This window comes from Atractosteus spatula, chromosome 13 (genome assembly GCF_055471065.1).
Source record: "Atractosteus spatula isolate fAtrSpa1 chromosome 13, fAtrSpa1.hap1, whole genome shotgun sequence".
In the NCBI taxonomy this organism is placed as follows: domain Eukaryota; kingdom Metazoa; phylum Chordata; class Actinopteri; order Semionotiformes; family Lepisosteidae; genus Atractosteus; species Atractosteus spatula.
The window spans coordinates 3,185,651-3,208,045 of NC_142718.1; the positions used below are offsets into that span (position 1 = coordinate 3,185,651).

Here is a 22,395-nt window from a genome sequence, read left to right on the forward strand (position 1 = left end):
AGAAGCTGATACCCTCATACACTGCTGATACACTGAAGCTGATACACTGGCTTCATTCAAGAGACCCGCCGATCAATCTGGCTGAGGACCGATCAGATTGCGAGAACAATCCGACTCTTGTGTTGCAGTTCGGTAATACTTAAAAAAAAACCCAAAGATCAAACGTTGCAAAACATTTGACACAGACGTTTGCTTCTGAGCTGCACTGAAACACAGTCGGCACCATGTCATCCCAGCAAAGAGAAGTAACACCCAACCATCCGTGCATTTTCGTACAAATTCCACCAATTCAGTGTGGTGGGGGAGCTGGAGCCTATCCCAGCAAGCAATGGGCACAAGGCAGGGTACACCCTGGGCAGGACACCAGTCCATCACTGGGCAGACAGACATAGATACAATTAACCAGTTAACCAGCATGCAAGATTGCGGACCGTGTGAGGAAACCAGAGCCCCCAGAGGACACCCACACAAATGTGGGGAGAACATGCAAACTCCACACTGATAGCCCCCCAGGTTCGGGACCCTGGTCCAAAGAAGTAACACATAGTAGATTTTATTTCTCCTGGACCAAGACTCCTTCAACATTTAAGCTGTTACCTGCAAGAAACGTGCATGGATTGAAGTTAATCATGTGGACGTTTTATGCAAGACTCATTTCGAGTAGTGTCGTAGATCAGTGCCACTCTGGGCTGCCAAAGCTGGCTTTGTCTAGAGTCACCCCCCCCACCTCTCAAAATTCAAATTCACATCCAAATTCCAAGAGCTTCTCTGGCATGAGCGATGAATCACAGTGCCGTCCAAGTAATACCGATTACTTTTCCAGAGCAGTAACAAGAACAAAGTCATTAACACGGACTTTTACAGACATTTAATAATGAAAGCATTATTAAGGCACTAACCACATAAAACCTATCGTTTTTTGGAGAGGCTGACTGGGTTCCTCAGGCTGTGATGGGAGAATTCATACTGGCCTGTGAGCTCTGACGAGATTTCTCCCTCAGTGGGACTGGAAGCTGTACGGATTCTGGTAGGAGTGGGAACAGATTTGTTATTTTAGAGAGTGTTCTAACCCATGGAAATATAATGGCTTGGATTACACTTTCAGCTCTATGGGGCCTCGTTATTATGCCTTAGAAAGCCCTGCACGCCTTCTCCTTCCGCGCCCCCGCAGCTCAACAGGTGAAACTCAGCTCTCCCTTCTCCTGTCTCATCTGCTGGTTGTGGACAGAGGCGTCCTAAGTGCTATCCCTAACCCCTGCTCCGCGCTGGTACTGCAGAATCAGCAGTCCGCGGGGTGACAAGCGCTTCCGCTCTTGACCACAATCCCCCCAAAAAAAAAACGTGTCAATTTGTCGAGGTGTTAAAATGATATATTCGGTATCGCTCGTTGCGGTTAATGGCCGGGTCACCGCATCTCCCCCTTCGCTCTCAGTCCTCTGGGGTCGCTGCTGCCGGACTCACAGCGTTTCAGATGAATTCACGGCCGGCCACCTGATCCCTTTACACAACAGGGGGGGGGGGGGGGGGCTGGAGATCAATTTATAGCAGAAGACTGCCCAAATCCGCTAAGAGATCCCTCTCTCACCTCCGCGTTTCAAGACTCTCAGAGGCTCCAGGGAGTGCGCGTCCCCGACAGCTCCAGAACACGCACGCGGCCCGCGGCTTGGCAGGATGCGGCGCGCTCTGGAGCTGCCGGGGACGCGCCGCCACGGGACTCACCACCCCTCCCTCTCCCTCTCCCTCTCTCCCTCCACCCTTTCATAGCAAGGCTGAATATTGTAGGGGGAGAGAGAGAGAGGGAGAATGTACCATTATCACCGTCAAGCCAGACTCTAGACACAGACGAGAGAGATTGAAGGAGAGAGAGAGAGAGGGGGCGAAAGAGAGAGAGAGATAGGTGAACCTCCTTGAGCGTTTGCGGTCGGTGGATTTCTTTTTATTGGGGGGTGCAATAAAAAAAAAGCTTCCACGCAGCACGGCACCCGTTAATTGAACGCCAATTGAACTCAAAGGACAGGCCGGGAGACCCACCAACAACAACAACAAAAAAAAAACAATTAAAAAAAATTAAACGCTTTAAAAATGGACGGGATGGCATACGGAGCCGGCAAAGCCGGGGGTGCCTTCGACCCTCAGACGTTTTTCCGGCAACCGCACACCATCCTCCGAATGGTGTCGTGGGTAAGCGACGGCGCTGTCTTCTCTTCTTGTTGTCGTTTGCTCCAGAGGAGCCCGGGGCGCAGGTGTGTGTGTGTGTGTGTCATCTCCCGGTGTTTTTTGGGGGGGGGGTTTACCGGCCGTGGGTGGGTAGGTGGGTGCGTGCGTGGAATCCAGGACGCCGCGTGACCTTTGCTTATTTTCCTTGGGGGACGGAATCTCGCCGGGAAAAGGGACGGCCCGTGGGTTTCGCCTTTAAGGTGACGACGGGGTGGTGCGTGCTGCGCTGTTCCACTCGCTCGGAGTGGGAGTGGGAGTGGGGTCGCGCCGGGCTCAGCACTCGTTTATGGAGGTCCGGCCAGGGCTCGTCCCTTGGCGTTCTCGCGGCGAACCCACGGCAGGGGGACGCGGGAGGGCGTCGGGCTGGGCTTTCTGTCGCTGGGTTCGCGCACACGCGTGTGAAGAGTGAGTGCGTGTGTGTGTGTGTTTGTTTGTTTGTTTGTTTGTTTGTTTGTTTTTCTGTGCGTGTGGAGGATGCTGCTAGCCGATTGCCGTCTACTCGCGGGGGGACGGGGAACCCCGAACCCCGAACCCCAACCCCCAGCGTGCCTCTCGGGGTGAATCGGATTTCTTCCAGCAACGAGCCCCAGGGCTGGGGTGGGGACTTGTCGCGCCTGGACAGAGGAATGGCGAGAGCTGTCCGTGTCACGAGGAGTCAAGGGCAGACCCGTGAGCGGCAGAGCCCGCCTCAGCGCCGGTACTGTTGCCCCAGCCGGTACAGTGGGCTCTGTTACTGGAGGGTGGGGATGAGAGGTTTGGTCCTGCAGCGTGTCGCGGGACGGGCTGTGTAGACACTGGAAAAGCCGGCGTGCGCAGATAGGCGGGGTCGGTCAAGACCGGTCCTGTTAAGAGGACGTGCGGGAGATGTCCTCGGGGTGTCCCGGGGGCTGCTGGCCCGTCGTCAGAGAACGGGAATAAACGTCCGGCTGAGAGGGCTATGTGACCAGCTCGTGACAGGGGCACGTGGAGGCCGTTGATGTAGTAGTTTCGTCCGCTTTTTTTTTTTTTTCTGGAAGCGGGATACTGATCTCGATTCGATTTCCCCCGCTCCGATACCAAAAGACCGAAATTGTGCCTTTCTGCATGTCGAGGAACTTTTGAAGTCGCAACCCACGTGCAAAGCAATGCTTTTCAATTCGTTTTTAAAGCCCTGAACTGTATGGACCCACTTTCTGTGGTTTTGTTTTCTTCTGGTCTAATCCGTCGTCTGCAATGCCTTGTGCTGCTCGTTCCACATCCCAGCGTAGGTCTCGCAACTTCCCACCCGAGCCCCAGCCCGTTCCCTTAGCCGGAGGGTACTGGGAGCCCGAAGTGCAGAGTGGGACAGTCCCACTAGGACTGAAGAAACGTCCTCCTCATTGCACCCCTCTGCATTGCCTTGATTTGGCCTGGACCTTCCCAAGAAATAGGGACAAGCTGAAATTGGAAAGCTGCTGGCTCAGTAATAATTGATAGCTTGTTTAATAATGATAATAATAATTCCACTCGAAGCGCTTTACAGGTCATGGGGATCCCCTCCACCACCACCAGTGTGTACCCCCACCTGGATGATGCGCCAGTACTCTCCCCACACACCAGCTCTCAGTGGGGAGGAGAGCAGAGTGATGAAGCCAGTTCAGAGATGAGGATTGTTAGGAGACCATGACTGGTAAAGGCTGGGGGGGGGGATTTGGCCAGCACACTGGGGTAACAACCCCTACTTTTTTTGAGAAGCACCCTGAGATTTTCGTTTTTCCTTGTGCAATAGAATTTCGTTTTCAGTTTCATATAAAAATCTGCGCCTCATCACAGCTTTTGTTAATTGAGCGTACCCTGACCTTAATGTCCGGTCTTTGAGGTGACCATCTACGGGGGCCTGCTACAGGGGAGCCCCCAGAGACTGGAACTGGGGTGCTGTGCTCTCTTAAGTATTTTGCAGCACCAGTTGATCATTTCTAGGCTGAAGATCTCACGTCTGCCTGGCTGTTTGCCTGGCAGGGCATGAGATCTGCGTGTAACAGTGGGGGAAAAATCCCCAAAAGCAACCTCTCTTTCTGCTTGTGGAGAATTCTACCCCCATTGGACTAATTCCGCTGGCTCCATCTGATCCCTCTCCTCACCTGAGCGCTTCTCAGACTAGATCTGTTAGAATTTCCAGTTCCTCTACTTCACTAGCCTGGGAAGCTGTGTGTTTGTGTGTGTGTTCTGGGGGGTGTGTGTGACAACAGCTCAAAACTCTTATTGTTTGGTTAGTTGATTAGGAAAAGGGGTATTTGAGGGCTTCAAGGTGGTGCTGTGGTCAGCATTGCTACCTTGCAGCGCTGGGGTCCTGAGTTCAATTCTGGGTCCTGGGGTGCTGTCTGTGTGGAGTTTGCATGTTCTCCCCATGTTCGCATGTGCTGCCTCCATGAGCTCCAGTGTCCTCCCACAGTCCAAGGACAGGCTTGTAAGCCAATTGGCTTCCGGGGAAAACTGGCCCTTGTGCGAGTGTGTGTGTCTGTGTCCCATCCAGAGGGCACCCTGCCTTGTACCTGTTGCTTGCTGGGATGGCAACCCAGTGACCCTGTACTGGATAAATCAGTTAGAAAATGGTGGGAGGAATGGATGGAAAAGAGATATCAGTGACTGCGCTCCCATTCCCAGGTTTTTCAAGGTAAATTCCCAAGTTTCGCCCATTTCCAGCATTCCCAGAACTGGATGTCTCCGCTGTTAGCCCCTGCGTGTTCAGCGCTGTTCACACACAGACGAGGTGCATGTGTGCCTCCTTGCTTTTGGATGGTGGCTCCTGTAGATATGCACGAGTTTGCACTTCCACAGAAGTTTCCTCTGCACCTTTCCTATACATCTCTTTCATTTTTCCTCTGGTTTGTTCGGCACGGTGCTGCCATTTGTGTGCCCGGTGTTCTTCTAGAACAGGATGGAGTCGTGGGACTTCAGGATAGCCGTTCTGTCGGCAAGGTGCAAGCGAGGATTGTCAACGATGTAGATGCGAATTTGCTCCATCCATTTTTCTGGACCATTTCACTAAAGGTCCATAATAGGCAGTCGCTGTTTTAATAGCGATCAGTCGGGAGAGCAAGAGAACGTCGCAGGGGAGAAGATTCATGCTGCAGAGAGCTTAGAAGACAATTGGAACGGTTCAGATCTCTATATTGATTTTATAGCTTCTTCAGCTTTTGTTCTTCGGATTGTCCAGGGTGATTTTGTTCTGTTCTATCGAGCCAGCTAGGCAATATTTATCGCTTCAAAATTAATCAGAAAAATATTAGATCAGACTGAAATGGGATTTCAGAGAAACCTTTGTCTTGTTTTGAAAACATCAGTCCTCCTTACACAAAATACTCCATTGTGAACATCTCAGCTCAGGCTGTTGGTCTTTCAAGGCCCTGGTGTGAATAGAGCTTTATGTGTGAATTCTTCCGTCTGTGTTCAAAGGCAATATCAGCCTACAAAGACACGAGAAAGAGCGTTCTGATGTAAAAGCAGATGAGATGTACTGTATGTTAGCCAAAATTCCACACATTGGTTCTCCTGTAGTTCTTCCCATGATTCTTTGTTGCCGATTCTTGCTGTTATCCTGCTGGCTAGATGTTTAATTGGATCCTAGTGATCTTTCCAAGCTTATCTAGAGAAAGCAGGTGTGAGCTTGGCCAGGACCGGGATGGGAGACCACCTGGGATATCTAAGGTTGCTGCTGGAAGAGGTGTTAGTGCGACCAGTGGGGGGCCCTCATCCCATGTTCTGGTTAGGTCCTTTTGCCCCAGTAGAGTGATGGGGACACTATACTGTAAAAAAAGTCACCGTCCTTCAGATGAGATGTAAAACTGAGATCCTGACTCTCCATGGTCATTAAAAATTCCAGGGTGTTTCTCGAAAAGAGTAGGGGTGTGTCCTGGCTAAATTTCCCCCTGGCCTTTACCAATCATGGCCTCCTAATAATCCCCCTCTCTGAAACTGGCTTCATCACTCTGCTCTCCTCCCCACTGAGAGCTGGTGTTTGGGGAGAGTATCATCCAGATGGGGGTGTCTACACCAATGTGTAGACATTGGTGGTGGTAGTGGGATTCCCAATTACCTGTAAAGCACTTTGAGTAGAGTTTCCAGAAGAGCGCTGTATAAATGTAAGGAATTATTGTTAAAAATAATTTCCAGGGATGTCAATTGCAGGTGCTCAGTTCTCTGGAGCCCATTGGTGGAGTGTGCGCTCAATGGACACCTTTAATCTGAGTCAGGTTTTACAAGTGTGGTGCTGATCCATCATTTTGACTGCTCAGGGTAGCTGGGATGTAAACTGATATAAACTGTTTTGTACTGGAACTGTTTAATTTAGAGATAGGGATATGGGCTAGACACCTAGACTTTAAGGAAGGGTGTGGCATTGGTGCTGTGTGGGTTGATATAGAGGGTCTCCAGTAACAGTGGGTATTTAAATGTGTCAATTGGGAACGTACAATGGAGATGCAGTTTGGAATCGCCAAGCGGGGGGAATTCCTTGCAAGGAATACAGGAGAAGCAGATTGTAGTTTTGGATGGCTGGTGTTTGCTTCGCGTTTCACAGGTGTGTGAGAAAATGCAATGGGAGACAGCGATGGTGATGGCGCCTCCTTACAAGACTTCACGAGAGAGCGAGATCTTGGCTGCGCTGTGACTCACAGACCCGTATCTGATCGTCGCTGCTCTCTCCGGCTCTCTCCTCCGCGCACAAGGTCACGGAGATTAAAGCAAGGATTGTGGGGGGGAGGGGTGGCACACAGGCTTGCTGATCGGAGAGCCAGGGTGAGAGAGGAGGAATGGCTGCTGCTTAACAGACGAGGAGCTGCGTGACAGAAGCTGAGCTGGAAGAGCGATGCGTTCGGTGGTGTAACGGCAGAGTGCTGGGCTGCAGTAGTCAGGACTCATTTGATTTGAGCCGTGATGGGGATTTAGCCCTCTCAAGCTGGAGAGGATGCTCCCTGGGTTTTGGTCACGTAAGATCACCTGCGTGCTGTGAGATGCCTGATCAGATCCAGGCTGGGGTGGGCTGGGGGTGGGTCATGCATCTGAGAAGTAGCTCAGTGTTGGAGAGCTGGGCTGCAGAGTGTTCAGTGGGCTCGGCATATAGGTGTTGGGCTGTGGCATGTTCAGTAGGCTTGGCATTAAGGTGTCGGGCTGTGGCGTTTAATCCAATCCTTTCTGGCTGGTTCAAAGTCCTACAACAGAATACAGTGCTCTGGGTTACAGGACTCCAGATGCATGGCAGTTAACAAATCCCTGAGCATTTCTGCTCTGCCAAAATCCACATGATGTGTGAGGCGATGTCTTGCCATCACATGAGACGCTATGGGTGAATGAGCGGCCCGTCGGGCATGGATTAAGAGCCTGGTGATAAATGGATCATCCTGCATTGGGATGATCCTGGCTGTCCTGTTCTGTATAGGAAGGTTTATCTTCAACAGGTTGTGGTCTCCAATCTGGACAGTCTCAGCCTGTATGGCAGGTTGGAGAATTGTCGCTGTGTGGTGTCTTGTATTAGAAATGCCAAGAAGACGCACTGTACTGCCTAGTGCGGGCTTGGTGCGTGTTCATGCTGGGCGGTGTGTCTGATCCACCCAGGCAGTAAGCAGCTTCGTAGGCTTGCTCTCTCTCCCCTCTGGCTAACTGTGATCTCTGAGCAGCAGTGGGTCTGTCATTGTAATCAGGGTAGGGAGCACACTGTCTTCCTACAGGGGCTGTCAGCCTGCATATCCACTCATCAGCTTCCCTGCTTTATTTATTTCACTATAGAGGTGGGAAACACGGTTCCCCCTTTGCAGCACATCCAAGGAAAATTCCCAGTGTGGTGACATGACCTGGAATATCAGCCGGAGAACAAGCACTGTCCACACTGAGCCCAGTATGATGAGATCGATTCTTAGACAATCACACACAGACATTGGCGCGTGGACAGTGACAATGGATGTAACGGACACGAACATATTGGCTCTTGAAACATTGTCACCGATGTGCCTATACAGTACTGTTGTTCGCTCGTGTGGGCTGTGAGGAGTGGCAGGAGAGAAGTTGCGCAGAGTAAACGAAGACACACAGATACCCCAGAGCTACAGCTCAGAACATGAGTACAGTATGCCTGGTCTCCACTGTTGATTTCCTTACCCTGTCCAGCCCAGGCAACAATCAATGCAAAACTGAAACCTTCATGGACAAAAATGCTCTGTTTGGGGTATTTGGGGGTGTAGGTCGTGCATTCACTAATGAATTGTGGGAAATGTCTCTGCGTCTTAACTTCTCTTAATACCAACCACCTACCTTTCATTAGAAAGCAGACAGGCCAGCATCTCGCACAGGAAACCTGCAGTATTTGAATAGTACAGGTGCAGCATGACCAATCCCATTTGCAACTTTGACCTTTCCTCACGTCTGGAAGAAAGTGAATGTTCTGTAGCATCCCTGTGGGCAGTATTGCAGGGGTGGCTGAAATGTAACACCAGGCAGGACTCCAGTTTCACCCACTGCACTCTTGTTTTGGAACATAATAATTGTGATTTCTCACCAGCCCGCTGTGTCGCCCTGCTGCAGCGCTGGGTTGTCTGATGTATTTCTGAAAACCGAAACGGTTGCTGGCTCCAGGCTTTTTTTAGACAGAACTATCACCGCCTGTAACATAGGAGACCGTCCTGGAGCTCTTGTCCGTGTCGCTCATGTAGTTCAAGCAGCCAGTCATGCTGCGTGTGGCTTTCCAGTTAGCGTAAATAAGCTGCGTGCAAGCGGACGTCCGTGATAAAACGAGAGGAGCTGAACGCTTTACAAGGCTACACCATGACAGGTGATTAAAACCTCAGACGCTAACAATGTTGGAAACGTGGGAAATAGAATAGAAATGCTTGATTAATGATGGGCTTTTCCAAAATAGATGCAGCATCTTTTAAGATACTGAGCTTCAGAGAAGCCACATATAAATGAAGGCTATCAGACTGAGATCGGAGAGACCCTTCAAACTCCATACGGGTGCCCAAAGCTACAATCGAACCCACAACCACAGAGCGACGGGCCACCACCCTGACATCCAATCCACTTTGTCATTGGGACAGTTTATTGCTACATACATCTATAAACTGAAAATATCTTCCTTTTTTATTTCTCCTCTGTTCGGCCAAGGTTGTCCCAGTTAAGTTACGTGCTCTGATTTTTGTTGAAATTCTTGCTCCCTCCCCCCACAGTCTCACACACCCATGGCCCCTTTCCCATCCATCCTCCTGCTCAGCTGGCGGTTCAGTGTAGGGCATGAACAGGCCCCTCCTGACCATCACAAGATCAGGACCCCACGTGGCGGCCTCCACAATGCCTGCTTTCATCGGGGGGGGGCTGAGAGGAATCAGACTGCTCATTACTGCCGGAGAAGAGGCGTGTGCGCACTGCCGACCGGTCCAAGCAGGGCAGCTTGGAAACCCTGATCTGGGCGTCCGAAAGGAATAATCGCTCAAGCCACACGGTAATGAGCCTTGCAGCAAGGCACTCTGCAGTTTCTCACTGCTCTTCTGAGCCCTGTAGTGTAAATACAGGGGTGGAGCAGTGGGACTGTGGCTAAGGATTTGCACCTGGGGCTGGAAGGTTGCTGGTTCAAATCCTGCAGCTGACAGAGGAATCTTGCTCCATTTGGGCCCCTGAGCAAGGCCCTTAACCCCAGCTGCTCCAGGGGCGCTGTACAATGGCTGACCCTGCACTCTGACCCCAAGCTTCTCTCCCCCTCTGTGTGTCTCATGGAGAGCAAGCTGGGGTATGTGAAAAGACAAATTCCTAATGCAAGAAATTGTATATAGTTAATAAAGTGATCTTATCTATCTAAATGCAGGGCCTTCTGTATGAGCATCTGCATCAGGGCCTGCATGACACACAACCCCAGACTGCTCTTGCATTTCATTTTGGCTCTTGCACTTTCTGTCTATATCAGGAAATGTAAATTTTAGTGGATAAGGGCTCTCCAACCTGCAGTATTAAACAGAAAGCATTTCTTTTCTAGGGAGCCAGACCTGATATCTCCTTTCCCTGGCCCATGTGCTGCAGGTGAAGCCCAGAATTATTTTGTTTCCCTAGTCCACTCTCGATTGGTCTAGGGGTGTGGCGAGTTATTTGTGTGCTTAGAAATATCCCAGTTGGTTTCCATTCCGCGCCACCATTGCGGAATTTGGCGATTCTTAACCTAATCGAATCACTCCTGCGAGTGAGACGTGTACACGCCTGCTCTAAAGGGTTGATTCATTGGGTGACTCTCTGTGCGTTCACCCCTTCTGTAGAAATCTGTAGAGCACTTTTAAGGGGGTTCCTAAATTATCCAGTCATTCATTTTGTAACCGGATTATTAAATCCAGATTCGGGCCGGGAGGAGCCGGAGTCTATCCCAGCAAGCAGCAGGCACAGCGCAGGGTACACCCTGCACAAGAAGCCAGTCCATCGCAGGGCACACCGTCACGCACTCGCACCAGGGCCAATTTTCCCAGAAGTCAGTCACCCTACAAGTATATCTTTGTAGAGTGGAAGGAAACCAGAGCACCTGGAGGAAACCCACGTAAATGCAGGGGGAACATGCAGACTCCACACAGACAACACCCCAGCTCCGGATTTGAACCTAAATCAATTACTGTGTAAATTCCTTCTTTGGAAAGCAAGGATGAACCTCTCCGGCCTAGGCATCCTCACCAGGGTACCAGGCCAGGATAAGGTCTGGTCTACTTCATGGACATCACAGCCAGATTTGTCACACTCACTGACTCACGGTGCTACCAGGACCGGGACCTTAATTTGAGGCACAAGGTTGGTGCCCGTCTGTGCTGTAAGAGAGGCGGAGGGTGTGGCCGAGTGGTTTGAGCTGAGAGGGGAATTGAGGCGGTATGGCCTAGTGGTTTTTACCCAACAGCGAGTGAGAAAATGGGCAGGCAGTGAGAGTCACTGGCTTGAGATTGATGGTCATTTTTGGCCAGCGGTATGCAGGAGCCCTTTGTTCCCTCAAACCCAAAAGCAGGGTAATTTAATCTGAAGCAGCATGTGGCGGGAGATGGCATCTGGCTGAAATGACTAAACAAAAAAAAAAAGCTTTCATAAACGGCCGTAACCACAGAGGCGAAGCTTATTCCGTTCAGGAGCTCTCTGATCTGAGGGGGATGAAGCAAGCTCTGCAGAAAAGGAGAAGTGTGACATTAGTGGTTTGTCCCCATTTAGGGGGCTGTGCTTCCTTGTGATCCCTGTAGTACAAGAAGGAAATCTGCTGGATTGGGAAGAGGCTGATTATTCCAAGGGGCACAAGGAGAAGCAAATCGGAGACTCGCAGAATCCCTAAAAATGAGTTCGGTAGCATCTGAAATGAAATCCTTATGAACTATATCGCAGTCCTGTGTCCCCCCAATAACTTTCCTGTATGCTGCACTTGTATTACATCATTCCCCAATGCCCTGTACCCATCATCTACCCTGTTACCTGCCGCCGCAGTTTAATTCTGCTGCACACCTAATCGGGAGGTGATGTGAAGAGTTATGGAGCTGATCAAACTGTGGAAGGCGGAGCACATGGTTAGGCCAGATGGAAAGGAAAAGGGAGGAGGAATTTAGTTAGCAGTGAGTGTCCCCTGGACGTGGTTAATGGCCACATGCAGTCAGGTCTGTAGTTTATCATCGCATCATCTGCACTACAGTAACTCCTCCAGTGTCCTCTTCCAGCAGGTGGACGTGAGAGAGAGTGTTGTACCTAATGGTCTGGGCACAGCTTCTAATACTAGTTTCACACTGTAGAAAGTGGTATGCACCTCAGGGCTAGATTCACTGAGAAGGCTAAATCTGAAGGCTAAAAACTGATACATTGCAGTATTGGGTGTCATGGTGGTTATAGCTGTTGCCACCCAGCTCCAGTGTCCAGGGATTCTGGCCGGGGGCTCCTGTCTGTGTGGAGTTTGCGTGTTCTCTCCAGTTCAGCCAACCTCTTCAGTTTCCTCTCACCTCCCAAAGAGACTCGGGTTTGATTGGCTGTGCTGAATTGTCTTCCTGGGGCTTCTCAACCCTGAGGACATGCCCTATATTTACGGCAGGGTCTGCATCTACATGGGCACGTGAGAGCTGTCCTGGTCTAGAGAAGTGGTAGCAGGTATTTAAGTGTGTGAAAGACCAAACGCTGCTTGAAAGCATCATCAGAGGTGTCTCAGCCCTTATAATGCCTGGGCCAGGCGTGTATTCGCAAGGCAGAAATGACCTAATGGGAAAGGGAAGCTAAATATAGCTTCACCTTTTATCGTGCCCGACAATCTGGACGAGGGAGAAATTCATCAGGAGCCGGCGAGGCACTGAAGAGTCCAGGCTGCCTTCCGAGCCCATTAATATTTGATCGTGCTTGAAGAGGGAACTTTGCTTTGGCGAGAACAATGATTGTAACTGGAGATGTGCTGGTGTGTGTGCACAATCACGCATGCACAAGCACACACCTCACACAGGCACGTACGCACGGGCACGCACGCATACGCACAAGCATGCACGCACGCACGCATACAAATGCACACACACGAGCACGCACACACACGCAGGCTCCGCAGCCTTCCCCAGAGGCCAGAGGCATTGCACCTCGTGGAATGACGCAGCGCCTCTGGAGCCCACAGCCAGCTGCACGGCGATTACTCCTACACCATGTGCAGATCTTGTTCTCTAATCCAAGGAAAGCTGGGGCTCGTGGCTATACTGACTCAACAGAAGCATTACCTGAGAATTCGGGGCTGCCCGTCAGAGACGAGCAGTAGAAGCACTAGTGTCTGCGGGCAGGTGTGCACCATTTCTGCTTTGGGTACTCCAGGCCTGATTCCGAATGTGCAGGGCACTGGCGTCTACAGCTCCAGGCTCTTTCTCCCTCTTGGCTGTGGTGCACAGTTAAAGGGGAACTGCAACACTATTTTCATACTTTGGGATTAGAAAAAACCCGTTTTGATGAGTGCATTTCAAACCACAATAGGAGTAAAATGTACACAGTAACTTGTAAAACCAACAGTTTACAGCTCAAAATGGATGAAACATCCAGGTATGCGTAGTGCCATAATCTGTGAGTCAGAATGAGGCCACAAAACTCCCGGTGATAAATTGCGGCCCTATGACATTGTAAACCAGCAGGCTAGTGAATACATCACTTTTAATCCAGTAGAAATATTGCTCGCGATTTTGAGATGGTTTTGTTAACCCTGCATGCAGATCACTTTGGAACATTTCTGCACTGAAATGTCTGCTGCACCGCCTGTACTTATTCGCTCGTCCATCGCATTGCATCAGTCATTATAGGGACTAGTGAGCAGGAAGGGCCACGTCTCGTTGCAATTCCTGGGAACTCGAATGAGAGTTTGTGAAAACGTGGCGTCTTACAGTACTTTCAGAAAGTTCACGATTTTGTGCTTAATTGGAAATTTGTACATTTTTTTTCTAGAACATCAATGAATTGATTTTGTTACCGAGATTAAATAATCGGTCTGAGAAATTAGGACTGCGGTGCCCCTTTAACACACTGAAGCACCCACGAGTCAGATCCGGAGTTTTGACACGGTTTCCCTCTCGCTCTCTCTCCCTTCTGGCCCTGTGCTCTCTGCTGCCCCCTCCCCCAGCTCTTCTCCATCGTGGTCTTCGGCTGCATCGCCAACGAGGGCTACGTGAACAGGCCCAACGAGGTGGAGGAGTACTGCATCTTCAACCGCAACCAGAACGCCTGCAACTACGGCGTCACCATGGGCACGCTGGCCTTCCTGTGCTGCCTGGCCTTCCTGGCGCTGGACGTCTACTTCCCCCAGATCAGCAGCGTCAAGGACCGGAAGAAGGCCGTGCTGGCTGATGTAGGCGTGTCCGGTGAGTGAATGAGCCGGGTGTGCTGCTACCTCAGTGACTCAGGAAACGGCAGTGAGACATATCCATTTGTTTTTCCTTTTTTTTTACTTGATTTAAATTGACTTAACCTGCATTGCCTCTAAGGGAATTAGTGTTGGATATCGAGAGCTCATAAACAGATATACAGCTGTAATGCAATGCACCAACAATACCATACCAAACAGCATTGATCAACATCACTCAATCAGAACTCTTCCACTACCATCAGATTAGGAGCAGACAATTGGCTGGACAGATTTTCTTCAGTGATCTGGAATTGCTCGGCATCAGCAGCCCCCTGTAACAGCAGACAGGCCCTTAAGATGGGCACTCCAGCCATCTGCCTCCTTGGTCACCCTGGCAACAAGCCCGCGGCACCAGAAAGAGGACCAGGGCACTGCCCCTCTCCGCTGAAGCTGGGTGAGCTGGCGGGGGCCTGGCCTGCGGCTGGCTGCTGAGTAGTACTCGCGTGACACTCGAGCTCTCGCCACTGTGCGCTGCCGCCTGGGGAATCTGCACGAGGGTCAGCTCTTGGCACAGCCCAGATCCGATCCAGCGAAAACTGGAACATAGGGATCAGCATCAGCCAGCATCCTGCATCAGCGGCGGTACTGGCTGAGCCACTTCAGGGCACTGGCTGCCCCCTTTTTCTGAATAAACTGGGAATTGTTATATCCCAGCCAGTGAGAATGAAATGTAGCAGAAAGCCAAGCTGGGAATTAATTTTGAACTCGTGCAAGACCGAAGAGGATGAGTTCCTTCTCTCCCCTGTGTAAGTGATGTGCATTGAGACCAGATCTTTCTCTCTCTCTCTGTCTCGCTCTGTCTCTCTCTCCAGCCTTCTGGTCGTTCATGTGGTTTGTAGGGTTCTGCCTCCTGGCCAACCAGTGGCAGGTCTCCAAGTTAGAGGACAACCCGCTGAGGGAGGGAGCCGACGCTGCCCGCGCTGCCATCGCCTTCTGCTTCTTCTCCGTCTTCACATGGGTCAGTCTTCTCCTCCTCCTCCTCCTCTCCACCTTCTCCGATGTCTTCCTCTTCTCCCCCCCTTTCTGTTAACGCCTTCGCCTTCTCACTCCAGTGAGTTTCCCTCTCTCTCTCCCCCCTGGCCGTTCGGTGAACGTTTCCACCTCTGTCTTCAGGACGGAGTTCTTTCTTATATCTCCTTCCTTCTGCCACCCTCCTACACCCGAACCCCTGCTTGTTGATGAGTTACAGTGGTGCCCGAGCAATAATAATTGCTTACACTTCTATAGCTCTTTTCTGGACACTCCACTCAAAGTGCTTTACAGGTCATGGGGAATCCCACCACCGCCACCAGTGTGCAGCCCCACCTGGATGATGCACCGGCAGTCTGAGTGCGCCAGTCCGCTCCCCACACAGCAGCTCTCAGTGGGGAGGAGAGCAGAGAGATGAAGCCAGTTCAGAGAGGGGGATTATTAGGAGGCCATGACTGGTGAAGGCCAGGGGCAAATTTGGCCAGGACCCTGGGGTAACACCCCTACTCTTTAGGGATTTTTAATGACCACGGACAGTCAGGACCTCTGAACTCCGCCCGCTGCCCTGTCCGTTTTCGTGCGCGGCGCGGTTCTGCGATGGGTCACACGTTGGCCCTCAAAGCTCGATGAAGCCGAATCTCGTGCCGCCGCCGCCCAGTTCGGTCACCTAATTCGGCAGCTGCCTTTTAGTAATTATTCCTCCCGCAATCCCGTGCTTTTCAAAGCCTCGCATGGCAAAGCAAGTGAAACAACAGTGTGATTTCATTGAGCCTCCACATTGGCCTGTGCAGTCGTCCTGCCTTGTGTCATCACTTGACTGCAGGGCGGAGAACTGGCCCTTTTCTAATAGGTGCAGTTTGTCCTCTCGGTTATTTCAGTTACCCCTTGGGCACTTTTGCTGTTTGCCAAGTTTAAACACTGCTTTTAAGGGCAAGAAATGAGGATAGCAGCAGTGTGCAGGGCCTCCACTGCTCCTGTGGTCAAGAGACTTCCTTCTGTGAACGAACCGCTGTCTGTACAGGCTTTCAGGAAGTCACTGAAGCATGTTTCATCACCATCGTGGAACTCTAAAGAAAAAAAACTTTGTTGTTTCAACTCATTGCAGCTTTTAAAGGCAGGTAAGGAGAAAAGAAATAACAGTGCCCGAGTACCTGCTTTGACAGCAAACCTCTTATCGAGGAACTGTTCAGAGTTGGAGTGAATGGCGAGCTGTTTATAAGCTGTCAAGGCTCGTCGCGAGGATATGCACGGCCTGCAGGCCTTGTAGGGGGCCGGTTCCGCGTGCAAGAACAAGCACTGCGTTTCAAAATGATCTGCCCTGGCATCTCTTCTGCTTGCTTAAGAACCTGGATGTTCAGGAGGTTTCGCTGTCATCTGACTAAGTCGGACAGCAGTGCCTTGTAATGCTGGTTACAGCGCTCTTTAACGGACAAAGCCTTGTACGGGATGAAGCAACTCTTTGTGGCTTTCTGCTGGCTTGCATTTTTTTGCAACGCAAGATTGTCAGAATTTGAAACTGACCGATTCACAGGGGATGGATTTCGGTACTGTAGGTAACGAGAAACGGATCTTTTCTCATATAGCGCCTTTCATCACACAGATACCAGGTTCTGAGCTGCGTACAAAAGAGAGCTCCCTAGAGACTGTTGCGGTAATGTACTCACACAGCCCATTTGCAGTCTTGCAGGATTGCCTAGATTCTCATCTGCACTTCTGGCAATAGCTGCTATAATCTGTGATGAAAAGAAAAACGGAATATTGTTCCATTGATTGATGCTAACTGGTGTAAAATCAGTCCCCAGTAGCATATAAATGCCAGAAAAGATGCTAGAACTGTCTAATGTTCGTCATCTACGGTGGTGTGGCTGTACAGTAAGTACCAAATTAATATGGAATGGTCTAACCTGGCCGAGTGGGTGCTCTCAGTCTGGACTGTCTGTGACTGCTGGAGCTTCTGAGATTTCATTCAGAACATTGCCATCACACCTTATATTGAACTTTTTTTACATTTCATTTCTAACAGGACAAAAAGGAAGCAGAGGACACAGAATTAGCAAGACACCAGCCTCGCAGTTTAAGACTACTTTGTGCTAACATGCTTTCTGTACAGTGCCTGTTTTCTACACAGTTGGGTTTAGCTCCCTGCTAGAACATGGGTGAACACAGGTTTTAGGGGGAAAATCCTGATGACCGAGGGTAAAATACTGACTTGTGCTGCCTGGCTTTCTGTCTTCCAGGTAGCTCAAACAATGCTGTCAGTAGAGAGGCTAAAGACTGTCTCTTTTGAAGAAGAGTACAACAAACTTTTTACCACCCAGCCCACAAACCCCCTCGTCTAGCTGCAACCCTCCTTGGTACAGTCCGAACCCTAGTGTGTGGCAGCCTGAGCTGGGCTATTCCATTGCTGGGGGGGGGGGGGGGGAATGAGAGTTTGAGAGAGGACCAGTCCTATGTTCATGTTTTGTCTATGTTTGTCCTGAGGGGATGGATTGTGTCAGATCCAAAACTGTAACCGTGAAGCCAGGCCCACGCCTCGGAGTGGAGTTGCACAACCCGATCGTTCTCTAAATCGAGCCTCTAAAACACTTCGCAACTGCTCGTCCTGCACCTAAGGAAGGTGAAATTGTCCCCCCCCCCACCAATATATCGGTGCAGTGCGTTGAAAAATAAATAAATAATTGCCGCTTTGCATAAATATGCATTTAAATATCGTGAGAATCTGTTGGATGAAGTGCGCCTTCAGACAGAAGAATCGTCTGTATAAAATTGTCTTTGGGTGACGGGGAGATAGGGAGATACAACGGATGGCGCTGTCTCTTCGTAGTTCTCATGCCAACACCGCCCACCCCTCCTTCGAATGCGCATGAGTGACTGTGCCCTGCAATAGACTGGCATCCCGTCAGGAAGAAGCTCTCGCCCTGTGCCCTGGTCGGGATGCGTTAGGCTCCAGAGCCCGTTGTGACCCTGGAGTGATAATGTGGTCACCGCTGATGGACGGAAGGTTGTTTTCTGTACTCTTACCACGGTAACATGTTCCTCCACCTTCCCCTGCTTTTCGATGAATGCCTAGCCTTCTGTCACCCTCCTTGCAAAGCTCTCGCAGACTAGGGCGTAACATTGATAATAATGACCCATCCTTAGCTCTAGAAGACAGAGGTCGTACAGGTACCGTGCCCAGGAGGGCCTCTTTGACCAACATCCCTGAAAGAGGAAACCTTTGCGGTCGCGTCTTCGCCGCTCTGTTTGGCAGAAGATCCGGCGGGAGCACCAGAGGCACCCGACGCCAGCCGGCCGCCCGCCGAACGGTGCACGATCCCGCCATTTGTGTTGTTCTTGTTGTTGGTTGATGGATGTTTTTTTTCCCCTAAAGCGGAATGTCAAAAAAAAGATTGACCGCAAAAACCCGTTCCTGAACGAAGCCACTCCGCAAAGCACGGATTTTTCCCAAGGAGCCCCTTTAACTGTCCGGAGCTTCTCTTGCACGGTGTGAGCGCGGCGAAGAAGGGGGGGCGTTTTCTTTGTAATTGCATATGTGTGTGTGAGAGGGGGGTGCGGGCAGTGGCAGAGGCGTGAACTGCAGTCCTCTCCCAGTCCGGTGTGTTTTGAAAGGTCCGCAAGTCTTACTGCACTGAATAAAGGACAAACGCAAAATGAGCTCCGTGTGGAAATGCGTCCTGTCTGGCGTGGCCTTTCCTGGCCTGTTGTCTGTGCCGCAGGGCTGTGTCATGTCGATCAGGTGGGGCGGGGCTCTGTCTGGTCGGAGGTCCTGATCGCTGCCGTAATTAGCCCTAACAGTTCGGCTAGAGCTGACTAATGAGCTTAACTGCCGGCACTAAACAAAAACTGCTTTTTCTCTCTTGTTTTCATGCTTTCCTTCTCTCTGCCTCTCCCTCCCTGATGAATCTCTCTAAACCCCATAACAACCCCCCCCCCACCCCACCCTCCAATCTATGTGCCCCTTGCATTATAATCGGACCGCTCCTAACACCCCCCAAAATTCCCCCATCACGATCTCCCTGCCACTCTTGTATCTCGCAATCACCCTGACTTCGCTCCACCTCCCACCCCTGACATTCCTCCATGCATTCCCCAATCTGCATCAATCCCAAACCACAATGAAATCATGCACCCCGAAAACAACCCTCCTCATGCATGTCTGTCTGTCCACTGACCCTTAATCCCAACGCCCCATCATGATTACCCAAAAATGCACTTTTCCCCTACCCATAATGCACTCCACAAACTGTCACCCCAAACACCTTACCTTGGTCCGCAACCCTCCCTTGGTCACTCTGTCCCCAAAACTTCTTTCTTCGATTCTGTCCGCCCTGCTTCCGCTGCTTGACCTCCCTCCCCCAACCCTGCCCCCCCCCGCCCCAGGCAGGACAGGCGTTCCTGGCGTTCCAGCGGTACAAGCTGGGAGCCGACTCGGCGCTGTTCTCGCAGGACTACACCGACCCCAGCCAGGACGCCACGGTGCCCTACAGCGCATACGTCGGCGGGGAGGACCTGGAGAGCCCCCCCAATCCCGGATCGTACCAGCAGTCCAACACGGAGGCCTTCGACAGCACGGCGGGGTACCAGCGCCAAGACTACTGACCAATCCCGATGGGCAGAGGGGGGAGGGGAGGGGAGGGGGCATGGGAGTGGAGGCTAAGGGGATAGCGATTGGGTTCAACAGGAAAGATGTCAAGAGTCAGGGTGGGACTGTCTGGGGTCAGGGGTCAGAGGTCAGATGATGACCCCAGGTTCCTACTGGTAGGAGACTTCGGAGAGGTTTGTGTAAATCAAAGGTGATCAGGAGAGGAGAAAGGGAATAATGGATCTCCCATAGCTTTGTCAAAACACCAGCTGTGTTCAAAGGTTCATGGGATTTCCATGGAGAGAAGTGTTGTACTTCTGTTTTTCTTGGTGTTTCAGCCACTTGTTTGAAATCCTCATTATAAGAAATTCTACAAGATAGTTTCTTCTTAGGCAATGCCTCTCCAGGATAATGAAGTATCTTAACATAACTGGTTTTCGAGAACACGCTTCACAAAGGTGATGGAAGTGCCCAGCGGAAGAGAACCGATTTCGCTGTAGAAACTAATGACATAAAACGGTTAAAACAGAAATCCACATCCACCAGAGTGCAGAGTTTCTTTCTGAGCTTTGTGCGACACCATTTGACTTCCCCTGTGCACTTCCTGGCACCCTGCCAGAGAGGACTGATGTCAGAATAATTAAGCAGCATGATCAATGATATTCAAAGCACAACTGATAACTCACGCAGAATACCCAAAACAGGGCAGAGGGACAGGCCAGAAAAGAGAAAACAGAAAGGCACACGATGTAGCGACTTCCTGAAGGTCGTGTGGTGATTTTTGTAGATCAATTTTGTCTCCAAGGCATATCTACCTCTTAAGTCCATAATGCCTTTGACAAAGCATGGCGATTCTGCAGGGCGTAGAATGCTCTGAGACGTTGCCCCCTGCTGGTACAATGTTTAAAATGACTAAAAAACAGATTCTTGAAGGACCAAGGCCTCTGGTATATAGAAGCCAGCACAACTCCATGTTGCCAGTGAAGGCAAGCGTGCCTCGGAGATGAAGCTGATTTTCAAAACCAAGCAGAGGCCGAGCAGTACAGTATAATCCGACTGACGCGACTGAAGAACAGACGTGACTTCTTTTCCTGAAGAGCAGTGCTGGCCAGCCCCTGGCCCCTCATTTAAACAAATCAGAAACAGCACAGGACTTTTCATGAAATATAAAGTATCCCTCCCCCCTGATTTTTTTAATAGTGTAATTTTGCGTAGGGCCACACTGGACAATGTTACAAGTTAGTGATTGTAACAGATGAAAGATGTTTCCAGTGTGTTTTTGCCCTACAAGCAATAGAGGGTTAATCAGTTCTGCATTGAAAAATACCGGTAAAACATGCAGGACTCTGAGCCTTGATCCACTCCTGCTCTGAAGAGGAACATGAACCTTTCTGGCCTATATGTAACCCTTTCCAGCTCCAAACCCAATACCTCCTTTCCCCACCGCTGGGGTACAGCAGAACCCCCAATTTCTCCCCAGCGGTAAAAGACCTCAAGGACCAGTGCAGAACAAAAGACCAATTAGCAGAGGTCTCCCAACACCAGTTGGTTTTCATTCCTACTGTGTTTGCAACTTAATTGAATCTGTAATTTAGCTAAAACACATTGCTTGATTGGCAACTTTCTGATTTTTATTCTACTCTAAAGTTGGGGATCAGAAAGTGACTAATGAAGGGCCATCGTCAAATGGCAGGGCTCCTACATGTTTAGGAAACATTAGTTCAAATGAACCCTACTATTTAGTCAATGAGGGCTTCAATTATCTAACAACTCACCTGGAACAAAACCCAGCAGAATCCCCCAGGATCAGGGCTGATGCCTATGAGGGTCCAAACTTTTCCTGTATGCACAGGTCCTAAGGAAACTGTCCACATAGCAAATTAATCCGATGGGTGTGTTATCCTTAGTGGAAAACTGAAACCCAGGTCTTAATGAGAACTGAATTAGATATTTAAGCGTGACGATAGGATCTCCTGTCTTACCCAGCCAGGAATGACTGAAACAGCTGTTTGCTGGCCAGTGTTTTGTAGTATTGACCCATTGATGTAGATGTAGGCAGAATGAGTTACAGATAGAGTATAGGTCTGAATAATGGAAAAAAAAAAACATTCCAGACCAGTTTCACAGAACTGACCTGCATGAATGCACCAGAAGGAAACAAAATAGAAAATAAACTAAGACTTAAAATTGTGTGCTAGGTGTATAATGCAATATTTTAAAAAAATATATATAAAAATGTTATACATTTGAAAATATCGATGAAGTGCACTTCAAAACTTAGATTTAAATATACATCAGGCACACGCTGACTCCTATGCCACAAGTACAAATGTATTTCAATGTGTTGCTGAATTATATGTGGAGACAAATTCTAAAATATATTTCAGCTTATTTTCAGATTTAGTTCAACACGTTTTTAATGGGATTCATTTTCCCCGATTTTTATTTGCAAGATTAATGTATCTATTGAGTGCAGTTTCACCACTCTTTTCTTATCTGTCTTCTGAGCTTCTGGGCTGAGAGCAAGGCTGGAGGTTCACTGGAGAAATTAAAAAAAAAACATTTGAAAACCCTGCGGCTCTCTGAAATAGGAGTGATCAGATGCCAAACCACAGAGCCTGTGCTGGGACAAGGTTTATGTACAGTACAGCCAGATCTTTATCTGACTCATGTGATAGAGCTTTATGGCTTAACAGCTGGCTGTATAAAACCACTGGTACCTTACTTCCCTTTTCTATAGGAGAGAGCAATCCAGCAGCTTTTATAGGTC

At 50.0% G+C, this 22,395-nt stretch overlaps 1 protein-coding gene across 2 annotated transcripts; it reads left to right on the forward strand.

Annotated features, from left to right (window-relative positions):
- Positions 1–1,762: 1,762 nt before the first annotated feature.
- Positions 1,763–22,187, forward strand: syngr1b (synaptogyrin 1b). Of its 2 annotated transcripts, none has more exons than XM_088930101.1 (4): positions 1,763–2,181; positions 13,793–14,030; positions 14,887–15,032; positions 19,424–22,187. In XM_088930101.1, the coding sequence occupies exons 1-4, from the start codon at positions 2,083–2,085 to the stop codon at positions 19,640–19,642; spliced, it is 702 nt and encodes a 233-aa protein (XP_088786227.1). In that variant the 5' UTR covers positions 1,763–2,082; the 3' UTR covers positions 19,643–22,187. The 2 variants fall into 2 exon arrangements, with proteins under 2 accessions (XP_088786227.1, XP_088786229.1); XM_088930103.1 differs by lacking the exon at positions 19,424–22,187 and adding an exon at positions 17,281–18,694.
- The last annotated feature ends 208 nt before the right edge of the window (positions 22,188–22,395 follow it).